Source organism: Triturus cristatus, chromosome 5_1 (genome assembly GCF_964204655.1).
Source record: "Triturus cristatus chromosome 5_1, aTriCri1.1, whole genome shotgun sequence".
Lineage (NCBI taxonomy): Eukaryota > Metazoa > Chordata > Amphibia > Caudata > Salamandridae > Triturus > Triturus cristatus.
The window spans coordinates 572,363,805-572,390,640 of record NC_140587.1 but is presented as its reverse complement, the minus strand read 5'-3'; the positions used below and the strand labels follow the sequence as shown (position 1 = coordinate 572,390,640).

Genomic DNA, 26,836 nt, shown 5'->3' with positions numbered 1-26,836 from the left:
AGATCCTATTATATCCTATGGGATTTATATTTTGGCGGACGGGATATCTGTCACCGTTGTGACGGGGTAACCTGTCTGCCAAGATCTAAATCAGGCCCTAACTCTCCATACCCCTCAGTGTTGATGAGAAAGGTTCATCGACTGAGGATACATGGTAAGCGAGTGGGCCTAGAAAATGCATCATTACTGAAAGAAGTTGTGCAGCAACATCTTTGATTAGGAGGCCTCAAAATAATGCCTCAGCTGCTAATAGTTTCCAGACAGAGAATCAGATTACGTTTGTTTTAATTAAATATGTATATTTATGAGCATGCTACAGTTTGTCTTGCCAATATACATTGCTTATAAGTATGACTATAAATAGGTGTTAGTCAGAGTACTTTTGAAGTAGCACATTTGATTTTTGATGTGAGCTAACTAAACAAGATTTATTTATTGAGCTGATAGTTCTACCTCACCATGAACTCCCAGCTCAACGCCATCTCCTCCTCATGCTTCCTCATCCTTTGCATGTTACGTACAATTTTCAAATGGCTCCTACTGGGCACCAGACATACCATCACGCAGGCCCTACACCCAAGCAGATTGGACTACAGCAATGCACTCTATTCTGGCATTTTAACCCATCCTATTATTTGCCTTCTAACTATACAAATGCTGGCTCTAGAGTCGTCCTCGACCTCCCACACCTAACCCGCAACACTCCTCAGAGAACTCCATTGTTACCCAATCCAGAATATCTGCCAGTTCAAACTTATCCCACATGTATACAAGTCACTACACAACACGGGACCCCCATACCTCAATGACTGGCTACACTACCACCAACCCACCAGACTACTTCGCTCAGCAGCACTCTCACTCGAGCACACACACCCTGCATCCACAAAAGCAGAATGGGAGGTCAATCATTCTCCTATGAAACCGCCAAATCCTGGAACAACCTCCACCAACTCATCAGGGCCTCCTCCTCATTTGAATTCCATAAGAAGCTGAAGACCTGGCTATTCATTTAGTCTTCTTGTGGGACCATCGAGACTGCCTGTATTCAGGCCCAGCCTCGCCACACGCCTACACTCATCTACTCAGCACCTTGATACCCTCCCGGTTGACAAGCAGCGCTCTACAAATTGAATTTACATTACAGTACAGTGAAACAGCTTTTAAAAAAATATTCTTCTCTGGCCCCCCTCCATGTCTTCATACTGCTGCATTTTGGCAACTCGTTTTAATATAATTGAAAAGATCACTACAAGAGGTTAGAGATCGCTGAGATTTTATCAAAATGTACACCGCTAGCATCAGTTCTTCTGGAAACATATCTATCATTAATGCACTTGTTGGCACGGGGCTGGTGCAAGGGATGGCTTAATCAATAGAATTGAATTTATGAGATTGTGTTCCTTTCTAGCCCTGTGAAAGGGATGAAAGGAACTGGTCATAAAACAGATTTTAATCTCAGAAATGATTCTTTTTAATAAAACGTTTAATTGTTATGAATCATGTTGGCTGTTAACACAATGTAATGTAAGCACAGGGAATTCTAGTTCAGCCGCAACCTCAGTTTTCACACTATGAATATCAAAACAGAGTATGCATGAGAGTAAATAGTCAAGATCTTGCTAGTTCTTGCAAACAGTAGCGGCTCGCACAGGTAAGAGTGGTGAGGCAGGGTGGGGTGTGGTGAGCGCAATGTACGTGGTTTTATTAATTAATCTGTAGAGACACATCTGCTCATGGCTTTGTGGATCACTTTGCATGTGAGCAATTACCAAGTACCTACTTCTCTACTTCTCAATAGACTCTATACTGACAAATGTTACGGTTCCTATTGTGTTTGCGAGTGGTATGTTCCTAGGACCTGCATGAATGTTTAGATCCAATTTTATTTGGTAAAAGCAATGAGTTAATGCTCACAGACTGTTTCTAAAATTAACTACTGACTTTTATCAAATATTTATTTATTTATGTATTTGCGGTATTTGTAGAGCGCGACACTCATCCCAAGGGATATCACGGCGCTATGAACCAAGAGGGACTACTGAAGGCATAGGCTGGAAGGTTACGTTTTGGGGAAAAGATGTGTTTTCAGTTTTTTTCGGAACTGAAGGTAGTTTATAGTGTGTCTTAGGTCGGTAGGTAGATCATTCCACCTTTTGGCTGCCTGGTAGGAAAAGGCGCGACCGCCTGTTCTGACTTTATAGATTCGTTTGGGTTTGGCCAGGGCTGATTGACTCGACCGTAGACGCCTGTTGGGAACATAGAACTCGATTTTCCCTTGAAGAATTGTAGGGACAGTTTTATATAAAGCTCTATGTGCATGGCTAAGCAGTTTATAGGCAGACCTCTGGCGCATTGGAAGCCAGTGGAGTTTCTTTAGGCATTCCGATGCCGAGTCTCGTTTGCCTTTATTACAGACCAGTTTGGCCGCCTGATTTTGCAAGACCTGTAGGCGGGAGAATAGTTGTTCATTCATCCCTTCGAATAGTGCGTTGCCATAGTCCAGGCGGCTGACCAAAAGTGCCTGTGTGACTGAGCGTCTACAGTCCAAGGGTATCCAAGGAAATATCCTTGCGAGGAGTTTTAATATAGCAAAACCCTTGCCCCAAAGGGAGCGGACATGATCCTTCATGGACAGGGCATCGTCCATAATGATTCCCAGATTTCTGGCATGTTGTTTGGGAACGGGGGCCAATCCCAGTGAAGGTGGCCACCATGTGGCGTCCCACACATGTTTGGCTCCACCGATCAGGAGGATCTCAGATTTGCCAGCGTTTAGTTTTAGACAATGGTTGTGCATCCATTGGGCCATCTCGGAAAGGCAGTCATGTAGCTTTTTTTTGGTTATCTCGGGCCCTTCGTTCATAGTCACCATCAGCTGTGTATCATCTGCATAAGAGCAGATGCCAATGCCCCACTTCCTTCCAATGTCAGCCAGAGATGAAATATAGACATTGAAAAGAGTGGGGCTCAGTGAGGCCCCCTGAGGGACCCCACAGCCGATGGGGTTGGGTTTTGAGTGGAACTGGCCCATATGCACTGCCTGGGTACGGTTGCTTAGGAAGGATTTAATCCAGTTCAGTGCTGTAGATTGAACTCCTTTACTCAGGAGTATGTTCAGCAGGCAGTCGTGGGATACCGTGTCAAACGCCGCTGACAGGTCAAGCAGTATCAGTGCCACTGCTCCACCTTGATCGGTGGAGGATCTGATACTGTCCGACACTGCCAGCAACGTTGCTTCGGTGCTATTGTTAGCTCTAAAACCAGTCTGGGAAGGATCCAGAAGAGAGTTGTCTTCTAGATACTTAGTCAATTGTACGTTGACCAATTTCTCCAAGGCTTTGGAGAGGTAAGGGAGCTGGGAGATAGGTCTATAATTCTCTGGATTGAAAATATCAGATCCCGCTTTCTTCAGAAGGGGGGTCACGGAGGCGTGTTTCCATGCCTCAGGGAAGATGGCAGTGACTAGCGATTTATTGAAGAGTTGGGTGACAAAGGGGCAGAGCGTGGGTGCGATTTTAGAGAACACGAAGTGGGGACAAGGGTCCGAAGGGGAACCGGATTTGACTGTGTTCAATACCGCTAGAACCTCTTCTTCAGAGAGTGGTTCAAAACTGGTTAGGCGAGGTGCATTGCATGGGTCTGATTGGTCTTTGCATCTTTCTGACGAAATAACAGTCTTGCAAGGATTGTCTGGGGTACTGAAAGTATTTTGGGGGGTAAAGGTGGAATATATTTTTTTAATCTTATCAGAAAAGAAGGTGCTAATACGCTCACAAGGCTCAATTGAGGGGGTGAGGGTTTGTGAGGTGCTCGAAGGTTTACTAAGCTCCTTTACTATTCTGAACAGTTCTTTAGCTGAGTTACTGTTCTCCTGAATGCGTTGGGTAAAATAGACCTTCTTTGCATCTTTAATGGCCGAAATATATTGCTTCCGTTTGTAGGTATAATTTAGTCTTGCTTCGCTGTCTTTCTTCTGTCTCCATAAGTGTTCATGTTTTAGGCAGTCCTTTATAAGATTTTTTCGGTGGGGGGTGTACCATTTCTCTGTTATAGTTTTTTTCCTAGATTCCCGCATGGGTGCTAGTTTGTCTAATGTTTGCCGTATTCTGGCATCTAATAGGGCGACGTCGTTACAGACAGGGGAATCATCCGGTTTTGTAGCGTCCACTTCACAGAAATATTTCTCAAAGTTTGATTAATTGATTAGCCTCCAGGCTCTATTAGAGGTAAGAGGGGCTGTTTTAGGCTTCGGAGGTTTGCCAGGAAATTTAAATGAGAAGGATATCATGGAGTGGTCTGACCAGGATAGGGGAAGGATTTCTCTTATATCGGTGGATTCGATATTGGTAAATAGTAGATCTAGGGTATGGCCAGCTAAGTGCGTGGGACCCACTATCCACTGTCTTAGTTGGAGAATTCCCATGTCATATTCCAATTGGGAGGATCCTGGGGCATCCGTTTTCTCATAATGGATGTTGAAGTCGCCAACAACCATATAGTTTTTGTTTTTTAAACAGAGTGGTAGCAGTTGATTCAATAGTTTGGCACAGAGACTGGCTTGTTGTCTTGGGGATTATATATAACTGCACCGGCTATGATGGTAAGACCCTCAAAAAGTACTTTGAATGGTAGGGTCTGATGTTCAATATAGGCAGTTGTAGGTTCAGTGAGGCATGTTAGGTAATCCCTGAATATCACAGCAACTCCGCCACCTTTTTTGCCCGGTCTATCTTGTGTGATGACTTTATAGTTAGGGGAAAGGGCGTTTGCTAGGTCTGGAGCACTGGTTTCAGATAACCAGGTTTCGGTGATGAAAACCAAGTCTGGGGTCTTAGATATGAGTAGATCCCAGATATCAAGGGCATGTTTAGGGAGAGATCTTGCGTTGAGATATAGACAATTCAACGCGAGATGATTATTATCGGGGATTATGTGGTAGTCTGTTAGGGTTTGACTCATGCTGGACCATCGACAAGCAAGGCAGGAGATAGGTCCATAGGATAAGCCTGGGCCAGTTTGGGTACAGGGATGTAGTTTTGTGTTTGTATTGGCTTTGTTAAAGGCCAATAGCTCGCTGCGAGAGTAGCGAATTGGTGTGGGCAGAGTTTGAGTGGGACCAGTAGGGGGTATAGCCCCTAGTCCCGGCCGGTCGCGGACGGGCGCAGACGGGCTCGCCTTTGGCGCGCCTTTGGCGCGCTGGCGGCGCGCCCGCTGCGCTCGTCCGCTGCGCTTCCGGTAAATGCACATTAATAAAGAAAGAAAGAAGGCGTGGCCTCAGAAAGTGGGCGTGGCCCGGGGATCGAGCGCGCGATGGCGGCGAAGATTGTTCCCTGCCTGCAACAGCGCTGAAATCCGCTGTGCAGGGGACTTCAAGGCAGTTGAAGGGAAAGTGCCCAGGGGTGAGTAAACGTGAGTTAAAAGCAGCAAAATACAGCAGTTTTGTCACACTTGTGTTTTCTGTTAGATATCTAACAAAGTGGATCTATTTGTGTTTCTGCTTCCAAGGGTATCTTTCAGCATTTTTAAAGCATTCTCAATGACATGACAAATAAAACGATAAGTAAGTCATATATCTACTCTCAAGCATTAGTTACAGTGGTAAAAGGAAATGCAGACGCAGGCAAGCTAGTCACATTTGACCATCCTTTCCACTGCTACACATGAAACATGAACAGAGCATGCTGGTTGGTAGGTGCCAATGTCTAGTTCATAAGATTGTCAGAGTGACTGACACATGTTGTACATTTAGAAAGATACAAATTGCTGATTCCAACTGCATGATAGAACATATGAAAGACAAGCCATGAGAAATGAATTTATGTCCGCTTTGACTACCTTTTTGGCTATCAGCCCTAGCCTTTTGCTGCAATATTTTAAACCGGAAATGTTGATTTTTACATCAAGCACAATTTTTTTCATTTAAATAAATACTGACATTGCAAAGACTGAGAGTGCCAGTTTCATCATTGGGAACATCATATGACCGACTGTGCTGGTTTACAAGGAACCGGTGAAATATTAAAGGAGAAGAAGGGCAACCACATCACTGAACAATAAGGATCCCCACCTGGTTTCTTTGCTGTTCTTTGCAGTGGGGTATTAGCCCACAATATCCTACTTTGATGACATTACCATAGGAGTACGGTGCTTTGAGATGTGTTCTGCCTTCTGAGTCACCATTATTCTACAAAACAAACTGTCAAATATTGTAGTTGTGCTGATGAGCCTTTGAGCAATTCTCAAGTTCAATGACTGCATTAATCATCAGACTTGTGAGATCTCAAGTCTGGCAAGTAGCGTATGAAACAAAATAGTTATACTTTTCTGGAATTCTTTGAATACAAATTCTCAATAGGTATTGGTTAACTCCCCTGGGTTATCCTATAAGACATGAAGAGTATAGCTCAATTATTGTATTCTAGTATGCAATCAGGTTAGGCAACTAATAGAAATTAACATCACCCACTTTTTCTTCACCTTGTTCTAGGACTTGGATATGAGAACAAGTCAGACAAATTGTAATCTTCGAAGTAAAACAAGGAGGACAATTATGTAGAGGCATGTGATGGTGTTATTTGTTTTATCCTGAGCAGTTTTATGATCCTGTGTATGACATGGAGGAGTTATTCAAATCACACTCATGAAAATTCTGTCTAGAATTTTTGTATGATTTATGGACAGATACTGACATAAATCTGCTGTACTAGAATGGCAGTTATTTCATCTTCATCTGGAATGGAAGAAATTAGACTGTTTTATAGTGGTTCATTTTTCTTGGTAATTTTGAATAGTAAACTATTAGGCAGAATGTTATAGAAGTATTTAAATCTGCTCAGTAAATGGTTATTCTCTTTAGAGGGGTTTCCATGTTTCCTTGGTTTATTGCCAAGACATTCATCTGTGATCATTTCTGTTTCTGCCTACAAAATGAAATACATCAATAGAAATGTCCAGCATGCTCAGAAAGGTCCAAGTGGTTTTATAAGTGGCTACATATTGTATGCGCAAGTTTTCTTGTTTTAGAAAGACCAACTGATCGAGAGCAGTTGACGTGTTGATGTTTTGTGACACAAGTTGTTATATAGTACTTAATCATCTGCTAAGTTTTTGATATTAACTTTCACTGAATTGTATGTTTCCTCCAGTTCTTCTTTGTTGATGTTTCTGTAAGTTCCAAGTTTGGATGGTGGTGAGTCCTTTCTAATACTAGGGTTCAGGAGGTACTTCATATTAGAGGTGTGTGTTATCTTCCTCTGTAAGTACCTCCTTCATCCTCAAAGTTCTAGTAGGTAGTTCTGTACTATTCTAGAATACCTTGCCAGATAAGTTGCCCGGTTTGTCACACCAATGTGCAAAATGATCTTTATTTCTCTCAAACATTTGCATTTTTCACACTTTTCTAATTTTTTCCTATTAGTACGCCATGTAGCACGTCTTATTTTCACAATTTTTCTTTGTTTTTTTTATTACAGTTATAATCAGAATTTTATTGGCTATCTCTTTCTTCTCTACTTCACCTCATCTGCTTTGCTTCTCCTCCATTCAAGATTTGCAGTATCATTTGTTATCAGTTGTCAAATATCATCCATCAAAAAATGTGTTCTCTCTAAATTAAAAAATTGAAAAAAGTGTGAACACGCACACCTGAGTTGAATGAGCTGAAAAGTTGTTGCGTGCTCCCGGGGTATCACCCCTTGACTTGGGTGTGAGAGAGGATACTGGAGTTGCGGCGCTTAAATTAAGCGACGGCGCCCTGGGCACCACATCAGGGTCTCATGGAGATTTATTAAGGTGAAAATAAAAGTATGTCCAAGCTGGATAAACTTAAGCCATCAATGGAATTTTTTATTCATTCCTTTCAAATATTGACACGTAGAATAATAATTCAGAGAAAATGCACAACCAAAAATGTTCAACTTTCCCTATGCATTTCGGGCTCTTGGCCCTTCTTCAGGGGAAATGTCTAAAAAATAAACAGCGAATGATACCTTACTAATGACGTGTATGCAACAAGGGTTTTTCAATCTAATTAACCCTTGTTGCATACACATCATTAGTAAGGTATCATTCGCTGTTTATTTTTCAGATATATTTCCCCTGAAGAAGGGTCAAGAGCCCGAAATGCATAGGGAAAGTTGAACATTTTTGGTTGTGCATTTTCTCTGAGTTATTATTCTACGTGTCAATATTTGAAAGGAATGAATTAAAAATTCCATTGATGGCTTAAGTTTATCCAACTTGGACATACTTTTATTTTCACCTTAATAAATCTCCATGAGACCCTGATGTGGTGCCCAGGGGGCCGTCGCTTAATTTAAGCGCCGCAACTCCAGTATTCTCTCTAAATTAAACAACCACATTGATAAATGTAACTTACATGACACATTCAAATCCAGATTTAGGAAAGGTTGCAATACAGATACTGCAACCCTGAACATCACTGATGACCTACGCAAATCCGTTGACGAGGGAGGATGACTGTCTCTTAATCCTCCTGGGACTCTTAGCAGCCTTTGATACCATCAACCACAACATTCTTCTTAAAACCCTCTCATAACATGCTGGTATCAGCAGTACCGTCCTACAGTGGTTCTCATCATACCTGAACGAAAGATATAACCTAATCAAACGAAATAAGTCCATATTGACAGCAACATTAGTCAACCAAGGAGTCCCCCAATGCTCCTTCCTATCCCCTGCCTTCTTCATCTTCTACATAGAGCCCCTTGCACTGATTCTTAAACAAGCCACTATTGCCTACCATCTTTATGTAGAGGACACTCAAATCTATATCAAAATCGCAACTCCTAAAAGACATCCTACACCTTAACAATACTCTCTCCTTGATACGCACCTGGCTAACCAACAACCACCTAAAACTAAACCCCCAAAAGGCAGAACTTCTCCTCATCCTACCTAAAAGAAATACCTACCCTATCCACAACTGACTTCACAGCTTATCTGCACAGAACTGTAAAGAATCTATATCCAACTCTGTTAAATCTCTTGGGATTACTCTAGACAAAAGCCTAAACATAAAAGAACATATCAACTCCTCAGAAAAAAGTGCCTTCTACACATTAAAACATATAAAAGAATGAAATAATGTATCCCCCCTAAAGACTGTTATGCAGTCTCTAGTCCTCTCCGAGCTGGACTATGGCAACACAATTAACACTGGCACCCCAAATATCCACCTTCTGCCAATGAGGTCCACACTCAACACATCAGCTAGACTGCTCTCTGGTGAGAGACGATTCGGTCACATCATTCCAACTCTCAAGAAACTCAACAGGCTACCAATTGAAGCGAGAAGTATATTCAAAACAGCCCTCTACTCACAAAAGCACACCAAAAAAAGACCTCTCCAAAGCTCAAACACTCTTCTCCTCATCCCTCCAAATTTAAGACAACCAGATCTCTCAGCACATCCTTCTCAGGGAACAGCTCTAGAATTTGGAATGCCCTTCCTAAGGAACTTAATGACAACCAATCCTTCCTTTACTTCAGGAAAAACATAAAACTATCTCCTCTCAACGAATACCTAAATTTATCTACCTAAATTATTTTGACCTACCAAATACATCAACCGACGAACACACTGCTCACTCTGACCTCTATTTCCACCACCCTCTGTATACTCCGCCCCTACTATAAACTGTATTGCAATATGCATCCCACTTGTACCATATCTCTTGGCAAATATTTCTGGTAAGTCTAGGTGTTGCGTCCCATCATGTTTTCTCCCTCTGCAACAAATCTACCCTCTTGGATGCCCTTTTGATTTTCTCCACTGTCTTGCAGGTGTTTAGCTATTTTTGTGCAGATTTCCATCACCCAACATTATTAGCCTGATACTGTTAAATTTAGTGATTTTTACTGTGGTGTCACTCATTTGCATCTCTTTACTCTTCATTGTTCTTTCCTTTGCCTACATTACTGAGCCACGATCATTTTGAATCATTGTTCTTCCCTCTTGCTTTCTTTAATAGCGTTTCATGATTTTGAAAGTCTTGTTTGATTTTGTCATCAAATGACATCTACCATTTGGTGCAAATTTGATATGTTGAGCCTATGTAACATGCTGCACATTTTTGAGATTCACATACTTGGACCCAACATGTTCACTGTTCCTAGAGTTAACTATAGTATTATGTTGTATGTAGGGTTCATTGTTCCTTCTATCTTTTTCGCTGTGGTCTATGTTCTTTGAGCCTGAAAGATCAGAAATACTGTTTTCATATTTTGTATTTCTGTATTTCAGGACACTGTCTGTGTTTCAAGTACACGTCTTGCTTTACGTCCCGTCCCCGTTTCATCTGTGACACTTCGTGTTTTCAGCTTTAGCCATCACAGATTCCACCATCTCCATTCTTTTGTTGCTTCTTCTGCCTCTTTTGGTACGGGATGAGAATAGAGCACTAGTGGTATATAGCCTTTTTAGGACTGAGATGACAATGTAGCTTTCTGCAAGGCTTGTTGTTATTTAAAGTGCTCACAAAAATCCTGATTCATAAATGTAAACTTAGACCAAACGTCTAAGTTTAGACCCGAAGTCAAAGTTCAGACCTAAAGTCTAACTTTACTACTACTTAAGTTAGACTTTTGGTCTAAGTTTAGACCAAAAGTCTCAATTAGACCAAAAGTCTAACTTTACTACTACTTTAGGTCTAAACTTAGTCTTCAGGTGTAAACTTAGACTTTTGGTCTAAGTTTACTTTTGTGAATCAGGCCCAAAATGACTAGGTGTTGGATCCACCCAGATGATTACAACTCTCTCATCCTCTCATGCTATTGGCTGGGAGTTTAATCAGTCTGCCTTCTGGACGGTGGGCTTCCAATAGAATGCACAAGGGACTATTGTACTTCTGAGAAGAACTCTCCCTCATAACACTTTTTTCAAGTTCAGTTAATTATCTTTTTATATGCACTCTATACAAAAAGCAATCGTTTTTTGCTATACTTTCCTAGCATTGGCGAAGTCGAAAGGGCTAGCTTTAATGTGATAAACAGCATTTGTTCATACAACACACGTAAACAGCATTTGTGAAATCCTGTGTATATGTGCGCTGCACACTGAAGCCAAGCCCATTGGTTTTGTTAAAGCTTGTTTTATTTGGTTTGTGCAGTCAGCCTTGAGATGACGTTAGCTGGTCCCCAATGTGAGCTTGGCTACTCAGTCGACATTATTGGTTTATCATCATCCTGCTTCATAACTCTCAGCTTCTATCTCTTTCCTTTAATCCAGGGCTCCACCCCCTTCTCCCTCCAGTGGCCTCTAATGACACTCTTAGCATCACTGCAGAGAAGCAGGTAGCAAACAGCACCAGTGTACGCTGATCTGACTGGCCACGTGGCAAGCTGCAGCATGACGCAATCCCGTCACTATCAAGTCATAGGGGACATGAGTAGAAAAAAGAACAGGTGAACAGAGTGGTAAAGTGGAGCAAAGGGGAATCAGTGCATATGTTGCAACGGTGTCTGAGGCACGGATGAAATGAAAGGCAGTGATTCAATAATGCAGTAATGTAACAGTTCAGCCACACATGAAGATGTAGAATAAATGCATAAACAGTGAATGAAATGCAAAAGAACACATTATCTAGAGTGCACGAGGCAGAATCGAGTACACAGTGTGAATTACAATGCAGAAGAGTGGGCGGGCTGAGTGATCTGACTGCCTTGCTGCTCAGTGCTTCTTGCTGCTGGATGCAGCTTCCAGTGCTGAGTTCAGGTTTGCTTCTTCACTCTGTTTCCTGTACTCACCCTGGCTTGGTACTCCATGTTGCACTAGTATGTCAGTTTTGGCTGTCTCCCTCCCTTTAGTCTGCTCTTCACATAGGTATCATATGTTGAGATGTGTTGACAGTCCAGAGAAGGGGAGAGGAAGCAGAGGAGCAGGGGGCAGACTTGGCATTGAGGTGTCAGTGGTGAATGAACTCCTTTACAGAACACAATTTCCAATAGGAGAATGGTACGCCAGGTACCCACTACCACAAGATTCTTTAAAGTGGCTATCAGTGAAGTAGTAAGGGTGTGAGGCCTGGAAGGTAAAGGGCGTTTCCTTTGCAGGGCGGAGTGGTGGCATCGTCTCGATGCAGTTCAACGCACCTTCTGGTATGAGTAGCAGTAAGAGGAGATAAGTTGAGTATCAACATGGAAATGGAGAAAGGAAACTGTGTTTATTATGCATTCTGGGTGTGTGGTGCTGGAAAGAGTTGGAAATGTGTGTGTGGAAGGCCTCTACGTACAAAATATACGGAGTATTAAGACTAGCCCACTTTTGTCGCTTGTCAGGGAAGTGTGGCAAGAGTGAAGCACTGGTGCTTGGCCTTTACTCGAGGGATACTCTCAACTTTGTTATTGAATGTGATCCCATCTGGTGTCAGAATCCAATGGGCCAGAAGTCTTCTCTGCGCCCTGTTGGAAAAGCACAAAGCATGCATACTGGGAGATACATCCAGTTGTGTAAATTGGCAGCAGAGAAATATCGGACATGAAGGCATGAGATGCAGCAATCATTGAAGCAACACTGTGGACACATCTGATCATGCAGCGCAGGGCAATCTTGTGAGTGCAGGACATGGGTCCTCCAAATATGGCTGCCACATACGGCCATCACAGATACACCCTGGGAGGCCGGAGAGGAACCTTGGAGTTTGTAACTAGGACAGCTGGTTGGTCATTAGTACTCCATCCTCACAGTAACTAAAGGCTGTCATTGCAAGTGTTGATTTTGTTTGTTAAAGCACCAGTTCGGCATCCCTACTCTGAAGTGGTTGCAGCACCAGTAGAGAAGAGAGTGCCAGGTTTGGGTAGGTTAACCCCACACAATCCCCTGCTCATAGAAAATGCACTTTGCTCCACTCTGACACCTATGAAGGCGAGGCGTCTTATACACTCACATGCACACCTTTTTCTATTGTAGCTACAGTAGCTGAATGGAAATGAAATGCAGTGATAAATTTAGTGGCGGTGACTTCTCGATGGTGCGTGTCTAGCTCCACTGTGGTGTGCGTATCCTGCTGCTGCGACTGTACTTGAGAATTAAGACATTGAAGTATCCTATCCCTGCTGACTCCCACTGCATCAGATTACACATCTTTCAGTCATTGCGGACGTTTCCATGTATGTTTGTCTTGTTTACTACCTAGTACTTGAATACCACCTATTAAAGTACACATTACCAGATCCAGTTCTTTGATTTAATATGGGTAACACTTCATGTTTTCCAGGGAGCAAGAGTTCAAAACACTGCCAAAAACCTCGGAGTGAGAGATCGAACGCCTCAGTCTGCTCCAAGGTAACTATGACGTGTTTTCTGACCTACATATATATGTTTGTTCAACTACATCATTATATTTGTTTTAATTAAAGTGCAAAATAACCAGCCAGTTTTGTACTTGGAATAGTTCGAGAAATATAATTAGCTGCTGGATATGTGAGCCTCGTGGCACAAAAATCCAATTTAAAACTAATTTCACCTTATTATCTTTAGGTTGAAAACATTGCATGTGATCAATTATTAATAACAATTCTTTCGGCCTTGCTTTGGACAATCCACGGAGTCGATTTCTGCTTTGAAAACTCATTGTTGTGACTTCCACAGCTCAGGAAATTACAGCGATCAGTTTTGGGCATTGGTAGATGAAGGCGTGTAACCAATATGAAAGGCACTGAATGTGCTGTGGAATTAATTATAGCTACAAGAAAACAAGAGAAAACGGAATGAAAATGCATGCTTTTTTGTTTGTCATCTGTTCGCTTCCATATATCACCTAACTTCTAAGGGGCAGATTTATGTTCCCTGGCGCATCCCTGCAAATCAGCATGGATGCGCCAGGGAAGATGTGTCACAAAAGTTTACCCTTGCGCCACAATAGATGCGCCGCATTTACAATGCAGCGCATCGTGGCGCAAGGATAAACTGATGCGTGACGCATCTGATGGCGGAAGGTTGGCGCATTGCTGGAGTTGCGTCGCAAGCGCGACGCAGCTCCAGCAAGGCTCGGGGGTGCCCTATCGTTACAATGCTGCGTCAATCCTTATGCCTGCTTCAAGCAGGCGCAGGGTTTTGACGCAGCATGGCCGGAAAAGTGATTTCACTCAGCCACTTTTCGGAGGCGTTCCTGCGCCGGAACGCCCCCCCTGTGCAGGTACGCCCACATGTGGCGCAAGCTTTACAATGTGACGCATCTCCCTAGATGTGTCATGTTGTAAATGGGCCGCAACATTGCGCAGGGTTTACGCCGCCGCTGCATCACAAAAGTGACACAACGGCGGCGTAAAAGTGGTGCAAGTCCGTTATAAATCTGCCCCTAAGTGTCCAAGGCAGTGTCATAGAACAGATGTAGTTGGTTGATATAGTTCAATTTGTAAAAGAAGCTACAATAGTTATATCATCAAACTTCATCCTTCTACAACCCCTAGATTTTACAAGAGATGTTTTAATAAATTTACGCTGTGTAATCTGTCAGGTAATTTTCTTTTAAATTAAGGCTGTTGCAGCACCATCTTTTCGTACAATTTTTTTAAAGGATTTAAAGCAGTAGCAGACTGATGTATTCTAATTGTTTGAAGATTAAGTCACGCAAAACTGAGGAACTGATTTTCGGTTGTCGTCCATCTTGTTGGAGCTCTAAGAGGTGGCCTGAAGGGGCCCACAGCGGGTCTACCCCTACCATACGTATTCTCCCTTCCCAGGCCATCCAGGAAATGTGCAAAGGGGTTCAGTGTAACTTCCTGTGATATCTTCCCTGTTTGAACCCCAAAGAATCAGAAAAGGGCCTAACAACAGAACCCCTGCATCGTGACCTTTTTCTAACTCCTATCCGCATCTCAATATATCCTCTCATATGATTCATTTAACATACAAAATAGTTAACTTCCCCACCATCACCCTACCACATACACAATAACTGGGGAATGCCATATGCACTCTACCATGATTCACCAGTTTGCTTCAGGACTGAATTTATAGAGCACCTTCCTTCTCCAGCAGAGGGGTGCTCCTTTGTCACTCCCGGGTAGACTGTATGGTCACAAGCCTGTATCCTTTGCATGCCCGTGGGATGATTTTCTGTCACTGCTGAGAGGACTCTTCAAATCATGTACCTTAGCTCCCTGTACCTAATGTATACCTAGAGGTTGTCCTCTGTCGCATTTACCATGGCTGTGTTTCTCCAGCATATTTCTGTGGATTACTCCTCCGTCGCCCGAGGTGGACTCTTTTCATCGCCTGCCATGGCTACCTGTATCCAGTGCATGCTTGTAGGTTGTTCGACTGTCATTTCCGGGCGGACTTTTCAGACCAAAGACCACAGCTGCCTGTATTGAGTGCATACTTGAGGGCTGCCCTCTTTTGCCCCTGTGTGGGCTCTAAATTGCATATACCATGGCTGTATTTCTCCAGCATATTCCTGTGGATTACGCCTCCGTTGCCCAAAATGGACTCTTTTCATCACCTGCCATGGCTACCTGTAACCAGTGCATGCTTGTGGGTTGTTCGACTGTCATTTCCGGGCAGACTTTTCAGACCAACGACCACAGCTGCCTGTATTGAGTGCATACTAAAGGGTTGCCCTCTTTTGCCCCTGTGTGGGCACTAAATAGCATATCCCATGGCTGTGCTTCTTTTGTGCATGCCTGTAGAGTACTTCACATTCACTCTTATCTGACTATGTAGATAATCTGCCAATGCTGCCTGCATCCTGTGTATATCTGCGAGGAGCTCCTCTAAATTTCCTGAGTGGAATGTTCAGACCACTCCCAACGGCTGCTGGTATCTGGTGCATGTTTGGGATTTCCCCATGTATTTCTCCTAGGTGGTCTCTTCAGATCATTTACTGTGGCCAGAAATGGGTGGCTTCTCTGTCATTCTTGGATGGACTTTAATGATTACTTACCGCAACCAGTGTGGCCTCCTTATCTCACTTCTGTGTGAAAGATATAGCAACTGTATATAGTGTATGGCCCCTTACTTATCACTCCTATGTCTCACCTGTGTGGACTCATTAGAGCTTGGCCATCTTTGGCTGAATCCACAGCATGCCTCTGAGTTACTCCTCCATTGAATGATCTTCAGTGAACCCTATAGAGCATTTCCTCTTGACTTCCTGTGAGCAGTTCGTTCTTGTAGGCTGACCCTTGGGGTGGGAACCACGGAACACCTACCCTAGCAATCAGATAATCTGCCTAGAAATGTTAACTGTCAATAATGAAGGATTAAATGTGACCTATAAGAGCTGGACATTGGGTCACAAACTCAATGATTTGTGCCATGCCACATTTGTTTGGTTCCTTTCCTTTCAGGTTGTCTTCTTATATTTGTTTGTCGGCCTGTATGACTGACCATGACCTCTCACCAGAATATGCTTGTGTGTTACTCCTCTGTCAATCCTGAGTGAATTCTTTAGACCTTGTACCATTGTTGCCTATGTCTAGTGCATACCAAAGCATGACTGGGGATTACTCTCTGTTGCATCTCTGCGTACTCAGAAAAAGCAAAAGTGCTTGCCGATTACAGCAATATGAGGCGGGCATTCCACTGCGGATCAAGCATGACACCTATAAACTTGCCAAGTGGGCTAAACTCTTTTACTGCAGCCGTTCAAGAAAAATAGCTATAAGTGAATGTAAACCGCAGTGGTGTCCTTCATTTTTTTCCCTTGATTTGATGGATAGATACAGCGACCGAAGTCAGAATAAGAGCACCGCTCTAGTCAATCACACAACAAAACGCTTTCCCTATAGGCAACACTGCAATTCAGCACTCTTCCAACAAGCAGCCCTCCCCCCCCCCATGGTACAGTGTGCTACCCATCAGCAAGTGTACTTGCCATCTGGCTCTAAGTATGAAGCACTATATAAAAGTAATTGCAATGTAATGAAATGCAATTTATCATGCATGGTGTTTGACATTTGCAATATATGAACTATGGACTCCCTACAGAAAATGAAATATGTTTCATTTTGTTCTGTTTATCAGTATTTCAATTTGGTTTCCAAACTGAAGCAGATAACCATTTTGCCTCCTGACGTGGGGATTAACTCATGGAAATGCGCCTGTATTGTTGGCCGCTTGTTCAGCAATAGCCACATCGTGCCTTTGGTCTTATTTAAATTCACCTAACACTACATAAATTCAGTGTCTCACTGAAAATCTGTTGAGCACACACACATCTTTGAGACAGTTCCTTTGCAAGACAGCATTCTCCCAGAATGCAAAGCAGACATAATGCATGCAATGCCTTTGCATTATTCCAAGTTACTGATTCTAGCTACTTTTAATCAAATTATTTTTACTGTTAGTCACAGAAGAGAATCTCTTTGAGAGCAGGCCCCTGATCATGCACAGTAACTATCTACTACCCCAGAGCCTACAGAGGGATGTGAGACAGGAGAGTTCAGTGCATGAAATCTAATTTGCTAATGGAGCTAATGGATATGAAGGGTGCAGCTGCACAGAGTCTAAGGGCTGGACAGGGGATGCAATTTACAGAAGCTACCTTCACTTTCCAACAGAGCAGAGTTCAGACTGAATAAGAGACTCAAGTGCATGTATGAAGGATGAATGTGTTGGTGAGAGAACAAACACGGTGGTTGCGTGGTCTTTGTAGAGGGGTACAGAGAATGGAGGCTGGCAGAGGTTAAATGCAGTATCTCATAAACAGTGTGCTGAGTGACATGGCAATGTGAGTTATGTGAGTCGCATGAGAGGATGGGGATGGACACAACAGTTTCGCATTATGTCTGGGAGACATGCAATCCACTCGCTTCACACACATTGGTGAAGAACACAAGTATGTAAGTGCAACAAAGAAGGTCAGATACAGAAGGTTTAATGTTGAATAGTTGGATACAAATTCCCTGTCTATATTTAATCCGAATAGCAGAGCCAGACATTTTAGTAAATTTGGTATTTGACACATTCTGAACACAACTTTAACGGCCCAGCCCCCCCTATTCTGTTTAGACAGAGTTATAGACGTGTTTGTTGGGCTAGGAGCAGCTCCAAGAGACCCCACTAGCTGTTGTGTTGCACCACAGGAATGCTGTCAGTCAACCTATTCAAAGTTGACAAATGCACATGGATGTCGAATCACCAAAATGCCAAAGTTAGTAGACCTGAATGACATTACAAAATGTGTCATATGACCTTTGACCCTAAATTCCAGGAAGTGGTAGCAAACGAACTGGAGTCTTGTGATATCATAATAATATCATAATAATTGATTTCACTTAAGTCTAGTGCATAACTCAAAGAGACAATGCATTGATAAATTACAGGGAGATAAAAAAAAATACATAACACTAGTGGTCATGCCCACTAGTGTTATTATGGACTATACATAGGATATCAACTATGTTATTGGCCTGTTTTACTCTGTATCATTGTCAACAAATTTAATTAAGATCATTTGAATGAAGTGATCACACTTGCAAAGCATAGAGGTGATTATTTTGTTCCAACACATCATTTCATCAGGCGTAGACAGCTTTAGCTTTAGATGTTTTGCTGACTTCATCTAATGAAAAAAATCCATAAATGAAAAAAATAATATATATATATGCATACATAGAGGGGCTTTGGATCAGCTTTCTTAAGTCATTGGTCTGTTCAACAGTCATTCACATTTTGTGTCCACCCACTGCCGCGTACAGCATAGAACAGTCAGCTCACATCGTTCATTGGCTGTCTTGAGCTGTGAGTGGCCGCATTTTATTTGAGCACACATATCCACACCCACCCAATAGGACGTTCACTTCAGTGTGGGGGACGGCGGAACAATACTTTGCTTTTCCAATGTTTTTTTTTTTTAATTCTTTACCCTTTTTATTTTTTGCCTTTCTTGTGTGTTTAAACTACGCCATCAGGTTGGAGTATTTCAGAGTCAATAATACCCTTTCTTTGCACCAATGATAATCATATTTTCCTGTGACATGCATTAACACAAAAATGGTTTCTATTCCTGTTGTAAGTACAGTGTCTGCTAGGAAGGGCCAATACAGTTCTAATAAAATTGTTGGGATTGTTATTTTACTTTTTTAATTAAAAATTGCTATTGTGGCTATACTTGCGATAATAAAAAATATTCATCCCACCAGGCCAGGCCCAAACCAATTGGCTTTGGCAATGCTTGTTTATCATGCATGCACAATAATTAAGCATAGCAACAAGTTAGAAAAAGCGTACTTTAATTTGTTACATTTCATGATGTCTTCTATGGAGTGCTGCACTGGTAAACACATTAATCTTACCAAAAATAAAGAATAATGCAGGAAGAAAACAATGATTATCAGCACACTGTTGACCACCTGTACTTGCATGCTTTTGTCAGCTCTCAAACCAGGAATCACAAAGGCATTGTTAGGAGTTGCAAAGGAGAGGCCAGTGGTTGCGGCTACAGCCACAGAGAACCCTTAAATAACTTCCATTGAAATGTTGTATGTACTGAATATGAGCAAATTCTGGTAGATGGAGGAGTGTGACCCAACTGACAGGATTATGAAGCTGAGATAGACAGAATGTTGAGGTAGATATAGTCTGGTGATGAGTGCTAGAAACAAATGTGTATCAACATTCCTCACAGAGGCAAAGAGATACAGACATATGTTTGCAAAGGTTGTGTTTGGTGTTTTACCTGATAGAGAGCTGACTGACGCTGTATCTATATAGGTTGCAGTAGCAAAGCAAGCATTGTGGGTACTCTCAGCCCATAAATGCTTGGCATTGATATTTTGTGGTTAGACAATCATCTACCTTTCAGAAAGCCAGACCTCAAGATATACACATACAATGTTGTTATCTCTTTTGGGAGCTAGTTTTGAGTCAAATTGCACTGTTAGTTTCAAGACCTTTTCTGCCATTAGCCTTGGGTTTGGCCTACGATGTACAATTAATGTTTCTCTTCCAAAACAAGTTAGCTTCACCACAAATTTAACCCATCTAAGAATCTCAGCACTTACAATTTGCAACTGTCCTGGGTGATCACCCCCAGGTGTACCTCTCAAAAGCTCAGTACTCAGTAGCACACAACATCCGCCTTCTAACTATGAAACATCGATCCCCACACTGTGCCCTGTGCTCCTCTAACTGGTCTCTGTTCCCTGCCATACTGTGTTCCCCCATTTGTTCCCAATCAAGAAATATTTATAGAGCATAAATCAGACAGGTGGTGGAGGTAAGTCTCTATTGTGTGCAGAAGCAGACAACGTTATGTGAATGTTTGGACCTGAGACAGAAATAAGAACTGCAAGAATCATTAGCAGCACTGGATATAACTGCAATTGAGCAGCAGAGTTGATTAACACAAATATTGGATAATGAGCAGTAACAAAGGCAGACACTGCTGTGCAAGCAAATGGAACCTGAGACTGGCATGCGGAGGAAAAAGAGTACAGGAGATGTCATATCATCCTAACCACCACCAATGCCTGAGACTGGGACCGGTTTAGAAGGGTCACCAGCAGAGAAAAACAGGGTTCAGCAGGTGAGCAGGTCCTTACGGATAACTAGGCACAAATTTGGTAGAAACTAACACAAAAATATATAATTCATTATCTTGATGATGGTCACAGCTGGAAATTGATCATGGTTGAACCATATGTGCAGTTATTTGTGAAAGAAGACCCAGTGTCCACAATGTTCCCAAGAAAACAATTATGAGACCAACATATTTTAACTATCAGATCTTCGTCTTAATGCCACTATCCCTTTAAAATTCGATGCTCGATGCAATTCATACCCTCCCACACTGTGGCTGTAGTCTGTATCAGTGTCTGTAGTCATATGTGCATATATGTTTTTATATATTTTAATATGATAATATAGCTCAAAGACTGATGTATTTTATACTTTAGGAAGAAAGAGGCCTGTTCACAAACTGCATTTTGTAGTCCATTTGGACTACTCACATATTACAAAATGCACTTCACTAATCACCATTCGGAGCTCTTCACCTTCACCTATTTGATGTTTATTTGCAGAGATCTCCGGCCTAACTACAGATGGCTCTGCATATGTACATATACAGTTTTAATTGTAAATGTGGGAGGGGCATGGGAGTGTCTTCAAAATTGGGAATATTTATGACTGAATGGAAGGGGTTTAGAGTGGATAAGGGGGAGAGTAAAGAGTAAGCACATTCCAATTCATAAACTGCTCTTTTGACGTTACTAGACAAAAAGAACCACAACCAGCAGTAAATTGACTCAATTTTAGACCTAAAGTAAGTTCAGCACCACAAATGGTCAACTCCTGGTATTGCAACACCCTCCTATAGAACAAATGGTGGTAGGGACTTAAAATAAAACCTCATAGGAAGTAATGTTCTAATATTAATTCAATTTAACTTTATAAAAAAATATATACAGTTGATTTAACATAAACACATATATAGAAATGAAACATAATTATTATTTGATTATAACATATTTTAATAATCTTTATTAAATTTCAAAATAAATGCAATTTTATTTTTTAAATAGCTAAATAAATCTAAATTAATTCTTTACATAACGTTTAATATTGTTCTATATATAATATAAACATACACACATTTACTTTAGGTTGGAATTTCTTTTCTTAATACATCTTTTAAACATATTGTTCATGTAATTTAATATATTTAAATGAAGGTTTTGAATAAAAAATGTTGTTCTACATTTAAAATATATAAAAATAAATTAAAATTGATATTGAACAGAAAAATACTTTTCTTATTTTTTAATCACCTTTTTAACGTTTTCGTATAGTTTACGAATCTCGGCTCCGGTGGCGCTTATGTGGGAAAAGTTACCAGAAGTGCCTTTTCACTTGTAAATTTGTCTCCACACACTGTCTCAGGAGGTGGAGATATGTTAATCTACACTTTGTAGTAACGTTACTCTCAAAAATAGTCAATCGCCTAAAGTAGTAAAGTTACCACAAAGTCTAAGAGTAAATTTACATGTGTGGAATAGCCCCAAAGTGTCACATCTGCCACTCTGGATACTTACATTTGTTAAAACATCAGTAGCCAATGAAACTTGTAAAAGGTTGTGTAGAAAGAGCTGATCTCAACAAAGATCGACCAAGATTTGGATTTAGTAAATGCCCAACTAATAGGCTATACATGTGTTACACTTGAAATTAAATGATGCCTTTGGACACCATGCACTTGGATCCTAAGATTGGTCAGATTTAGTAACACATGCAGTGAAATTAAAGTCTGAAGTTGAAGTGCGACAGGCAACTGTTATGCTCTGATGAACTGGCATCTTATTAATCAGAACAATTTATGTCAGATAGCTGTATTATCTTTTTGATGCCAATAATAACTCTAATGTCAGCTCTTATTCCAAATGTCCCTAATGGCATGCGCTGTATTTTCTAAGTTTGAACTATGTAATTCGGTGTCTAGTGACTTAGGAAAGAGTCTTGTATTCTTGGAAAATATAGAGAAAATTATGACCTCCTTATCACGTCACTCTATTCTTGAATCCTATATAGATATCTGAACCTAAGTGAGGCTGTGACTCAGGCATCAGTGATTCACTGCCATATGAGGTCTGTTCCCATGGTATTCACATTACTAAAATGTAACATGCATCATGAGCATCCCTACAAAGGCAAATGCCAGATATTTGTGCTTTCACCTTCAGCTGGTTGTTGTTTGCACTGATCCCTTCCATAAATAGATCGATTCCTAGGCTGGAAGTAGGTAATCATACCTTCTCCACACAGCAGCTACAACAAACGTTCAACTACTTGCCATAGTGGCAGATAAACCAATGAATACATGCATATCACCTTGAAAAGTAAAAGTTACATGATGCATAGTGATATAGTGACATGCTTTCATATGAAAAAAAAGCATGTCATAAAAAATGTATTACATTTTTAGGTCGATCCTGGGCAGTGCTTGCGCTGCTCTGTGAGGCATGCTGTATTTGGGTATGGACTGGAAGCTCCGCCCACTCTCCTCCTATATTTTTCATCGGCTTGTGTCATTGTCATTGTCCTTTGAAAACTGTGGCTTTTCATTGGTCAAGGGGCTTAGTAGCCTCTCCTTAGTACCGCCTTGTCTCATTTTGTAACCTCTCATGAGGACACCCCCTGTTACATGTGGTGTGAAACAGCTTTGCTTGAATGGTTTTCTCCTGCCTACAGGACACGCTTTCCAACAACACTTTAATTATTTATTTATTTTATTAGCACGGCACACCACGCTCATACAGCTGCTGCATGTTTTTTTCTATTTCTTAACTCTTTTTTTTTTAAACGGCCCCATGCCACCCTTTCACTTTAATGGCGGCCGCGCCCCTTTCCTTAGACGAGCCGCGTCTCAGGAAAGTGGCGCGGCCACCATTAAAGTGAAACCGCGGCATAGGGTGCTTTTACAAAAAAAAAACTTGTTTATCAGCTAGACAAACACATTTTTTTGTAAATGCGCCCCATACTGTGCTTTCACTTTAATGGCTTGGCGAAAAGACAATGGTTCACACAAAGCCAATCGGTCCTAGGGGAGATATATAATCTCAAGAAAACGAAGGAATGTTTAAATTAATTAGCCTCTGGCATTAAGCACTTTTCTAGATAAATGCAGGGAGGGACACATGTGAACATTGTAGGACGGTTCATTTATTTATTAATATTCACATTATCATCATAACAGGTGGGTTATAGATCCAGTGTTTACAAAATAGTGAAAAGGAGCATGATGTGGTAAGTAAAGAAAATATTTTTTTAAACATACATCGCATTGACAACATGAGAAAACTCCCTGATACAGATTTGTTTTTCTAACTAAAAGGAGTTTAGTTGTAAGGGGGTCGACGGCGTTTCGATCTCAATAAATTGAGATCTTCATCAGGACAGAGTTGTGAGCACGTAATATTCAGAAAACCCTAATGTGGTGAAACAATTTCTGGTTGTGTGTGGCATAGGGAATGGTCAATACCTACGAGGGATAAGTCTTTGATAGTCACAATTAGGCTTCATAGGTGTGGTCCAGTAGCGCTGGAGGCCGGATGACGTGAGTAAAAAGGCTCCAATTATCTGGATGCTTAATTCGAAGGAGGGGAGTCAAGCCCCTGTTCAGCTAAGCGCTGAGTAACCACCGGAAGGTTGGTGTAGCAGGAATGGATTATCATTCTGCAGTATTAGTTGGTTGTGCAAGAAGACGAACAGCTGCTCCGTCTGCCTCCTGGAGGTCGATCAACTTGACATACAAATGTGTTTTTTGTAAAAGCGCCCTATACCCTGCTTTCACTTTAATGGCGGCCGCGCCACTTTCTTCACACGCAGTATGTCTAAGGAAAGGGGCGCGGCCGACATTAAAGTGAAAGCATGGCATGGGCGCTTTCACAAACAAGAATTTGCAATGCAATAGGTCTTGCATTTATGAGAGTTTCGGAAATGCATGACCTATTGCATTACAAATGCTTTTTTGACAAGGGACTGGGAAATCAGAAATTCTGTTGAAATGTGATCACTGCAGAGCGATTGGTGCAATCTATATTTGGGTGGAGCTGCGCTTGTCCAGCTTGCACTGACCCGCATCCCACATCAATTTCTAGAAATGTATTCAAATTTTCTTTAGTAGCTCCTTCTTGTTTAATAATATATGTGTTAAATTTCCCTGGGAGGTTGATTTACTCAGCTCTTGTACATAATCCACAACCTCAAATCTCCTTTCACTCATGCAAACATTCAACCTTAATATTATAGCAACATGTTCGACCCATATTTAATCTTTTCTGATACTGAGATTAGCAAATCAATGCCATGAGACATAGGCCAAAAATTCAGCTGACCCTCTGAGGAGAAGAAGGAGGAAGAGGGGATCCAATGACCTCAGATTACTAAAGTGCTGTTGCTTGTAGGGCTGTTTGGGGACTTCACTGCCCACAATTCAGCTGAACTCCCTGAGGAGGAGGAGAGGCTTCAACAACCTTGCGTTTCTAAAACACTGGACTCTCCTCATGGCACAAGATGCCTGTGTTGCTTCAGGGGCCATGTGAGGACTTCACTGAACCAAATTCAGCTGAGGCTTGTGAAGATGGGGGAGCTCCAACAACCTCACACTACTAAAGCATTGGGCTCTCCCCACAGTGTGGTATGCCTGTGTTTCTTCAGGGGTGGTATGGGGAATTCACTGCCTACAATTCACCTGAGCCATTTGAGGAAGAGGAGGAGGGATCCAATGACCTTGAGCTACTAAAGCACTGGACTCTCCCTGCAGCATAGAATGCCTATGTTGCTTCGTGGGCCATGTGGGGACTTCACAACCCCCAATTCCTCTGAGGAGGAGGAGGGACTCCAACATCCTCACACTACTGAAGTGCTGGACTCTCCCCGCAGTATGGGATGTGCCCGGGCATATGCTCGGGCCATGAGTGGACCAGTCTTTGGCCGGTATCGCCCCGAAGAGGCAAGGCAGGGCAACCCCTGTTTTGGATTCACCACATCTACTGATTATGTGTGGTCCCTTAAGGTACGGTTTGATTATTCTGTTACATTCTTCTTTACCACTTTGTGTAGTACCTATTCATGGACTTTGACAATCTCTGCCAGAATGGGGAAGTGCAAGACAGCAGTCAGCTTGCCTAAATCCCAGATGGGTTCTTTATTTGATAGGTTTCTTCAATGTGCTATAGGCGTTATTAATAAGGAAACTGTGCTTGCCGAACGTTGTTTGTCCCTTACTGCCTGCTTCACTAATGCATCCTACTTGTCAAACACTTGAGGTTGCTGTACCTAGGGGCCCTACAATTATTAAGGAGTTTAAGCTTTTCTCTTCTCCCCTCTGTATTAGGAGCCATTATGTATTGTATCCAGTCATACAGCTTATGGTCAGGAAGTAAAAAGATAGGGGGTCCAAACAAGTGCCAAATCTAAAGCTATCAGCTCAAAATCTGTTAACTCAAGGGGGGGCTGTGCTGGATGAGATGAGGTAATCTCTGCTGAGGATGCGGAGGTTCTGTGCAGCAAAACAACTGGAACCCTGGAGGCTAAATTAAAGCCAATTTAAGAATGGCTGGGGGTGATTGAGTTGGAGGTTATTTAGGTGAAGCTATGCAATTTGAACTTTGCCATGCTGCCCCAGATCCTCAACCCCTCTCCTCCTGTTGTCTCTGGTTCATATGATCATTCTTCTATTAATGTTTTGGCTAACGAGGATTATAACAGTGGACAGATGTCAATTTTCCCCATTCAGAAGCATTTGATATCTTGATGGTCTCCATTGTGGGATGGGTAGGCCTTTGCAAAAGAGTTCAAACGACAATTAGGTGATTGCTAACTTTAGGCACCTAGCTACCATGCAGAAACTGCTGTTCAATTCTCCACCTTGTCGTGGATCCCAAACTGCTATCACCCTTCCCCTGCTGGGCTTCATTTACTAGCATTTGCATCTGGTATTTGTGGCTCCTGTCCATCAATCGAATCAGTGTAATTGCTAATTGCCATCTGGTGCCTTCTACTCAAACTGAAGTGGATTGACTGGAGTCGGATCGAAGCACCAGGGTGTCCTTGCCTTCTCTTGCTCCAGTCTGTTGCACTTTGCTTAGGTCTCCCATGTTGGCTATTGGCAAATCTAATGCGTATTCCATCAGAGTTCAGCTTCTGCCATCCCTTGGGTGGATCCCAGAGTCCCTCACTGGGACTTATGCTGATGTTCTGCAATTAGCAGTTGCTGCTACTCATCCACCCAATGTAGTGGCCAACAGACACACTTCTCAACTCGTCTTCTCCTATCCCAACATCAAATACTACAGTTCGTGGCTGATTGCAGAGGGAGTGCTGTGGGGATGCGGGGCGGGCGAGGGGCAGGGTGGGGGGTAGTGGAAC

At 42.0% G+C, this 26,836-nt stretch overlaps 1 protein-coding gene across 1 annotated transcript in view; it reads left to right on the top strand.

Moving 5' to 3' along the window:
* PREX2 (phosphatidylinositol-3,4,5-trisphosphate dependent Rac exchange factor 2) overlaps nucleotides 1–26,836 on the top strand; it is a 1,250,200-nt gene that overhangs the window by 1,215,296 nt on the left and 8,068 nt on the right. Inside the window, exon 40 of the mRNA XM_085605489.1 lies at nucleotides 13,239–13,306. Within this exon, the coding sequence (XP_085461615.1) occupies nucleotides 13,239–13,306 (68 nt within the window). The remainder of the gene's footprint in view (nucleotides 1–13,238; nucleotides 13,307–26,836) is intronic.